This window comes from Hemiscyllium ocellatum, chromosome 14 (assembly GCF_020745735.1).
Source record: "Hemiscyllium ocellatum isolate sHemOce1 chromosome 14, sHemOce1.pat.X.cur, whole genome shotgun sequence".
NCBI lineage: Eukaryota > Metazoa > Chordata > Chondrichthyes > Orectolobiformes > Hemiscylliidae > Hemiscyllium > Hemiscyllium ocellatum.
The window spans coordinates 41,129,309-41,137,792 of record NC_083414.1 but is presented as its reverse complement, the minus strand read 5'-3'; the positions used below and the strand labels follow the sequence as shown (position 1 = coordinate 41,137,792).

General features: G+C 37.5%; 1 protein-coding gene across 1 annotated transcript; it reads right to left on the bottom strand.

The window, feature by feature from the left end:
* Nucleotides 1-225: 225 nt before the first annotated feature.
* Nucleotides 226-7,982, bottom strand: LOC132822133 (sentan-like). The gene is made up of 3 exons (XM_060835195.1): nt 7,895-7,982; nt 5,226-5,365; nt 226-384 (listed from the first exon to the last, which is right to left on the bottom strand). Exons 1-3 carry the CDS (start codon nt 7,908-7,910, stop codon nt 226-228), a joined length of 315 nt encoding a protein of 104 aa, XP_060691178.1. The 5' UTR covers nt 7,911-7,982.
* Nucleotides 7,983-8,484: the final 502 nt, after the last annotated feature.

The following is an 8,484-nucleotide window of genomic DNA, read 5'->3' as shown; positions in this document are numbered from 1 at the left end:
TCTCCCAACGACACATATTTTGACATATCCAATTGGATATTTTAATTTTTAAAAATCAGCAGCCGACAACACATCATCAAATAATCTTACATTTATGTTACATTCATCATCATCATCAAGCCTTATAATTCTGAGGATGGTTCTGCACTACACAGCTACCAAACATCCATTTTGTAATAAAATATCATCTTGAATTACAAGTGAATTGTTTAAACTAATGTTTTATTATTTTTTCATTGTCAGACATTGTAGCTCATACATAATATTTGACATTATTGTCAGGCTTGTCAATATTATCATAAAATCTTCAAAGTCTATTTTTTTGTCCTTATCTTCATCAAGGTCAGAAATAATTTCTTTGTATTTTGGCTTCAGCTCTTGTCCCTGGAAAATAATAGAATCAGATAATTTATAAATATGTGGACTTTTTTGCAATGTGACTTTTTAAATGCTTCATTTCACAGAATGTTGCATTTTGCATTTCAGAAGGATATGCAGTTGTTGTTCCTACAAATATCACTCTTGGTCTAGTAATCAAGAAGACTTTTCCTTCTTTCATTTGGTTACCATTTCACCTCCAAATGGTATCCTACTATCAGCTTCAGATCAAATTATGAATGTCCATCTCTTGGTATGGCAAATGTTAGCAGAATGGGTTTTGATTTCATCTGTATCATGCAGAACATTGGAAATGGTCAATGGCTAACCCCTTACTTAGATTTTAAGGTTGAACAGAAATAGAACAATGTCAATTGCAAAATATTGCAGATGCTGGAAATCCGAAATAAAAATACTGCTGAAGACTTCTCCACAAAGTAGCAACAAAATACATTTTAGCACAGAATTGGTAAACACTTTTGAGGAAAGTAAGAGTTATAATTAAAAATAACTTCATTTTATTTGAATTTGTTGCCCAGGTGTTGTCATCACATTTTTAAAAACCTTTTTTAGTGCAATTTATAACATATCATAAGAATTGTATTAGTTTTCATCTACTTAGATTCATAGAGTCATAGAGATGTACAGCATGGAAACAGACCCTTTGGTCCAACCCGTCCATGCCGACTAGATATCCTAACCCAATCGAGTCCCACCTGCCAGCACCCGGCCCATATCCCTCCAAACCCTTCCTATTCATATACCCATCCAAATGCCTCTTAAATGTTGCAATTGTACCAGCCTCCACCACATCCTCTGGCAGCTTATTCCATACACGTACCACCCTCTGTGTGAAAAAGTTGCCCCTTAGGTCTCTTTTATATCTTTCCCCCCTCACCCTAAACCTATGCCCTGTAGTCTGGACTCCCCGACCCCAGGGAAAAGACTTTGTCTAATTATCCTATCCATGACCCTCGTAATTTTGTAAACCTCTGTAAGGTCACCCCTCAGCCTCCGACACTCCAGGAAAAACAGCCCCAGTCTGTTCAGCCTCTCCCTGTAGCTCAGATCCTCCAACCCTGGAACAGCCTTGCAAATCTTTTTTTTCACCACATCTTAAGGGCCTCAGGGAAAATGTTATGTAATCCATGTAAAGGCATTTCAATTTGTGATTGTCAGGGCCATTTCATAGTTACAGTGTACAATTTTGTGGTGGTGTTGTACAAAAACAATATGCAATAGTGTCAGAATATTAGACGCTGAGATGAACAATCACACAACTTCCTCACTAAGCAAGTAATAACCTGTGCTGAAAGTCTCTGTTCTATGCATTAAAGCACTGAATTGTCCCGTCGACTACACTGCATTTGCTTTGATAAAGGTCTATGCTCATGAATATGCCAGCCTATTTCATTTAGCTTTGGAACATAGTGATCTGAAGACAAGTTCATGAAACATTCTTGTACAGTTTAATTTAAACTTTAATTACTTTTTGGTATTTCTACACAAGTTGATTATTTTTAATATTGTTTAATATTGTTATTGGACACATCTGTAAGAAGAAAAATATTTCAAATCTATTCTTGTTCTTCAAGGTCGGAAATATTTTTCTTACATACAGATTCCTGGCTTTTGTGCATTTGAAAAATTGTTGTTGCATTGTAAGTTTGTATTGAATTGAGTGCTGAAGCTGGGATTGCAGGAGCCAGCAAATATCATTATTTTGCTTTATGTTCTAAAGAAGAATGGAAGAAGGCATTTTGGATTATTGAAAACAAAACTTCACAACATTAACTTTAATGTTTGGAAGAATTACATCATGACCATGATTTTTTTTTAATTTTAAAGAGACCAATCAATTATTTCTTGTTTGAATTGTTTTCAATTATGTGGCTGCAAAATAAATGCAATTAACTGTACCACCAGTGATATGGATAATAATCTGATTTCCCCTGAGGTTTTAACAAAATGCTTGAAAAAATTATAATTGGATTCATTCTTGATTTTGAATCCTTTAATTGCTTTGAAGAGCTTTTGAATAAATTGCGAATGTGGGCAATAGTTGTTCCCAACATAATTGTAGACTAGAACTACACTAATTGTTGAACTTTGGTCTATTTTCGAAGTGACACCTAACAATAATTAGAATGACATTCAGCATTTTAGAAGACACTGAGACTTGAGCTCATTGCAAGCTGAGACCATATCTGAAACTCAGGATAAAACTAAATAGATGAAGTGAACCTCAGTATCGGAGTAACTCATTCTAACTTGCAGCTTCTAAAACAAATATATTCAGTTTTTAAACATAAAGCTTTAATATTCTAGATGTCAAAATAGTTTAAGATCCATTTTATTTTAAGAGAGATTCAAATCAGATATATGCAAAGACCTCAGATATAAGTACATGCATCTTACAGAAAATGTTGATATATGAAATATGACAGTAGAATTACTGATAGAAAATAATCTTCAGTTACAGTTTTTACATGTTAACAGGGAAGTTCTTATTGTTTGTATGATTTATTTGTTATTCCATTCTGAAACCATTCACTTTGTGACTATAACACTTTTGAGTTATTTAGTGATCGTATACATATAAAACAACATGGTAGGCAGAACCTTATAGCCTGAATGACACAGGCAAGAGGGAAAATTATGGCAGCCTTGCATGAAAAGTCCAATGAGGCTTATCTCAAAGCCAAGACTAAACTGTGGCATCTTTTAACTAAGTTCCAAATGTAATAGTGAGATTCTCAAAAGGGAGTGATGAGGTGCCTATTGAGGAAGATTATTTAGAATCCCTGCAGTGTGAAAGCAGGCCATCCAGCCTATCAAGCCAATACTGACTCTCTGAAGAGCACTCAGAACTACTCATCCCTGTAACACTGGATTCCCCATTGCTAATCCACCCAGCCTACGTATCCTTGAAATTTATGGGCAATTTACCACAGCCAATCCACCTAACCTGCACATCTTTGGACTGTGAGAGGAAACTGGGGCACCACACAGTAGCAGGGAGAATGCGCAAACTCTACACAGTCAACTGAAGCTGGAACTGATCTCATGTCCTTGGCACTGTGAGGCAGCAGTGCTAGCCACTGAGCCACCATGTTTCCCTATTTCTTGTTTTGACCTTATTGACTGCACATTTCATCTCATTATTAGGCATCTTCCTATCCCAAAACCCACTGTGATCACACTAGAGACTGAGAATTTGGACATGGCAGTCTGAGCAGGTACCTGGTGACGTTAATTTGCTGCTGCCAAAAACAGCCTCAAATGACCCAAAGGCACCAACTGCACATCCCCTTGTCCATGGATACCTGCATACAATAATTTCAAAACCTCCCGGGTCCTCAGGGAACTTCTGTGATCCACTTAAAACATGCTTTGGAAGTGAGGTGCTTATCCCAGGTGTACTGTAACTTGCATTGAACAGCTGCTGCAGGGACACTTTGTGCACTGGGACAGACACTCAGTTCATAGATTGGACCAGACTGCATTTCAGGCCAGCTCGCCACTTCCCTTAGTGGTGGCTCACTTTGTGGCAACCTGGAATGTCACCGTATCTGTGCAATGCCTTGCACTGCCTGTTAGCATAGCCAGACACCCAGGCAGCTGGCCTCACTGCTCAGTGGTCCCAGTCAGTGAGACATCACTTTGCTGTGTGCCAATGTGCTACATCAACCTCACATCTGCACCATGCGCCAGGAACTTACGTAGCAATGCACTGCATGTGAACTGGGAAGGCAGCCATGTCTCAGACTTAGGGAAACAATCCTCTGCTCAGATCTATGGAGGCACCAATCAGTTAAAGGTTTTGGGACAGTAAATCATGGGCAGCCTCTGGTACCAGTCTACAGGTTTAGCCACAGTCAGATGTCCAATTGTAGTGTTCTCAGTCAGTGAGTGGGTGCCCCCACAGTCCAAGCAGTAGGTCACGATAAGTCTTGTGGCTCCAAACTGGCTAGTCCAGGAGTAGAGTTATTGCATTTTGGGCTATACGCCGTCAGTCAGATTTCAGGGCATTTCCATCCAGTTAGATAGCTGAAGAGGAGTGGGGATCATGGTCAGTCTGCCAGAGCAATTAGAGGAAACAAGGATGGCGAAAATTCAAGGGAGGCCGCGACAGTTGGAAGGAGCCTTAGGAACCTATCAATTGGAATGGAGGCTACAGAAAGAGATCATGAGTACACCTAAAGAGGGCGGGGTAAGTATCTCAACCTGTAATGTTAGGGGTTACAAGACCAACTGATGTGAGGCCCTTTAGAGGGCAAAGACATTACAAACAGAACCATGCAAGGTACAGGGTACAGACCTGTAGGGTCCCTAATACTCGGCTATCCTAATGTATTGTCTTGCTATGTCCTGCATATCTCCCTGTCCCAGACATACCGACCACATCTTTCAACATGAATATTTTTGCACACAGATGCCAAAAGAAAGAGGGGATCGTTTTCCAAAAGGGGCAGAACCACTGACAATATACACCTTATTCATGGCGCTCCCAAATGCTACAGCAGGCTTATAACATAAGTATCAATCTCTGGTAAATCCTGTATGGACATACAGTTAAGTCTCATAGTTACACTCAGGGCTACACAGAAAAGTAACTGAATAAATTGAGAAGAGCGTTTTTCTTCAAATTGTCCAGCTTCGCTCCTTCCTTGAATACGCCGTCTGAATATCAAGTCATGATTATTTTAACAGAATACCATGTTGAGCTGGATCTTTATGTCTATGAGTAAACTCTTTCGGCTGTTATTGAATTAGATAATCTAATGATCATAGATCTTTTTTGTGTTTAATATAATGAGTGGAACCATCTTCATATAAATTCTTACCTTAATGAAACTCTGAAACTGGGCCAAAAGTAAGTCTTTTGCCTGAGCTTTACTGAGTTTTCCATCAGGACCTGCATGATTATTAAATATTACCGCTATTGTTGCAACAGATTTCTCCAAATCTGTGCAATTCCTGAGCACTGCAAATAATTAAAAGGACACTAATTAGTATGTTTATGTCTTTCAAAAAATCATTATTTGTAGTAAGTTACTGAACATGTTTCTATTGAGAATGATGCAATATCCTTTATTATATAACTTTGAGAAGTTATCACCTATTTTGGTAAGTGTAACTTTTTTCTAATAGTTCTAGTAAACTTCTTATAGTTGGTAGTCCATGGGAAACAAAAGCAGGAAAGTAAATATGATTCTTGTAATGACATAAATGTGCTGGAAATAATAAAAGGAGTAAACCAGACAGAAAGAAGCCAATAGTTTATCCTACTAAAAGATTGGGACATAATAGCTATTACAGAAACTTGGCGAAGGGATCAACAGGACTGGCAGCCCAATGTTCCAGGTTTTAGATGCTATAGGAAGGATAGAATGGAAGGCAAGATCAGAGGGGAGTGAAATTTTTGAGTAAGGAAAATATTACTGCTGTATCTAGAGAAAATATTTCTGATAAATTGTACAGTGAAAGTGAATGGTTTGAAATCAGAAATAACAAAGAAATGATCACCTCGATGGATTTGTATTAATAGCTCCCCAATAATCAGATGGAAATTGATGAAAAATATGTAGAGAGATGTCAGATATGTGTAAGAATAATTAAGTTGTAATGATAGGGGATTTTAATTTTCCAAACATAGACTGGGAGTACCATAGTATTAAAGGTTTGGATAGTGAATAATTTGTCCAAATGTTTTCAAACGGATTCTTGTACGATGATTTTTATAAGCCCTTACAATGTGTATAATGTTACATAACTCTTAGCTTTACTCAAATTATTACTTGTTCTTGGATTGATGCTATGGGGTCACTGTCCATCTTTGGTGCTATCATTTTTACCACACAGTGTCCTACAGGATATATTTAGCATCTTTCCAGTTTCTCGGTGTATGTTGTGATTGTATCACTACCTTCACGAGGTTCTGCGGCATATCCAATCAAGTTAATAGATCTTCCCAGCTATGCTGCATTCTTGGATCTGCTGTTAGCTTTCTTGGGAAAGAAATTGAATACACAGCTGTCGGCTTTGAATCTGAACATCAGGCATCTTAAGTTTAATATCAGACCAGGGAGATAAGGGATGGGAGCCTTATTTACTTAGATGGAACCTTAAATAGCTGCAGAGTCCATTCACTCCATGCAATCATAAGGATACTTGACTATGAGAATAGGGTTTGGAGAACCCCAATGCTTCATTTGAATAGAACTCCACATAGTTGAACTGATCTCATGCATTTCAAACAACAAGTTGAAAGCAACTGTTGGTGACCATTCAAAAACAGACTACAAAATGCTTTCTTTCTTATGGTTTTGTAGTGTCAGAGGAGCAGGAGTGCAATAACTGTCGTTGTGCAGTGCTTTCATGTACTATGATTTGAGACAATGCTCCATACCACCTACTCTTAATGTTAAAAATGTAAATACTTAACTCTTTAAAAATAAAAAAACCAGCATTTTAAAGGAAGCTTTGCAGTGCAGTGTACATCATCAAAACTTCTTACTTTTCACTGACTGAATAACACTCGGCAGGAAGAATGTATAACTCATCAAAGAATTTCCATCTCCATCGATTTAAAAATTCAATAACATTTAAGAAATGCTTTCTATTTACTGTGACTATTTATTTCTTCAACAATAGGGAGATGTCGTGGTTGCTGGAAATGTGTAATTTAAAAAGTGGAAACACTCAACATGTCAGGCAGCAGCTGTAGTGAAAAGCAGAGTTCATATTTCAAAGTGATCACCTTTCATCAGAACTGGAGAAGATGAGAGATGGCAAAGGCTTTCTTCACATTGAATCAAAACTGGGGCACTTCCTTGCTATTACACGACTCATATTAAACTATAACCTAATTGAATAGACTCGGAAAAGGCACGAACACAGTACGCAAACAGCAGGCTGTCCGTTATTATTTTTGTTTGTTTCAAAATATCAGAACCATGCCTCAAGGCTGTACATTTTTAGAAATATTTCCTCTATTTTAGTTCACATGCAATTTTTTTAGTTCAATGTCAAAGACTGTGTAGACCTGTCCCTTTCTGTTTTATATTCTTGTTGCTGGAAGGTACAGTTGCTGAACATTGCCATGTTTAGTTCTACAACTGAATAATCACAGAATATTTCTTCACTGGCATTCTCTGAATTAAAAAGAATGCTTTGTCGTATCCTCAAGACATTAATTTATGTAACACAATCAAAGATGACTTTTAATTTGATACGTTGGATTTCAGAATATATTCTCTATTTTATGAACATAAATTAATTAGGTAAACAATTAAAGTTACTAAAAGGCAAAGAAAACAGATAAAATGGCTTCAATTGTAATCTATGACCTTTTTATGGCCCTAGTGCAATTAGTGCTGTTTAATCCATGGATGACATGGATTTAGAATATTATTTGTTGAGCAGGTTAAACATAAAGTGAATATGAATACTATGGTGGTTAGAACAAGGCCAATTCGCATAAAATGAACAGAGTATAAAACCACATGCTTACCTTTGACAAGGGACATTTGCTTCTTAACCGATGTTCTGGAACTATAAACAAAAAACAAGTTTGAGATTTAGTAACTAGCCACTTGCAACTCTTGTGCTGAAACTACAATGCAACCAAATAATCAATTTAAGTGTCTCGATGTTGGGCTATGATAAAACCCAAAGGATTAATCGGCTGCAACTCGAAACAAAGCACGTAAAACTACAAGACAAGCCCTGACTTGTTTTCCTTTTGCAAAGTAATGTGGCTTTTGAGCTCTTCTATTCGCAGTTGAAGACTGGTCCAGATTTTCTGTTCCTTATTTATTAGCACACATCTGAGGATAACATCTGTTTGCTTGGGCACAGAATTGGAATTCAAATGCACAAAATTCAAATGCGCAGCAGCTGTTGTTTGTTGTACAGAGGCCTTAGAGGTCCAAATGGTGTACATTCTAGTGTGAGCAGAGGCAGATGCTATATTGAAGGGAGTTAGCATATGTATACTAGTCAGCAGTGCAGGTTCAGTTTCTTTACTGGCTGGGGTTACTATGAATGTCTCACTTTCACACCTCACCCTTTGCCTGAGGCGTACTGACCCTCAGATTAAAT

Excerpts from the sequence above, each read along its gene's own strand:
- LOC132822133 (XM_060835195.1), bottom strand. Across the intron at positions 385-5,225 it reads AGTTTCAGAGTTTCATTAAG|GGACAAGAGCTGAAGCCAAA; the intron begins GTAAGAATTTAT and ends ATTATTTTCCAG.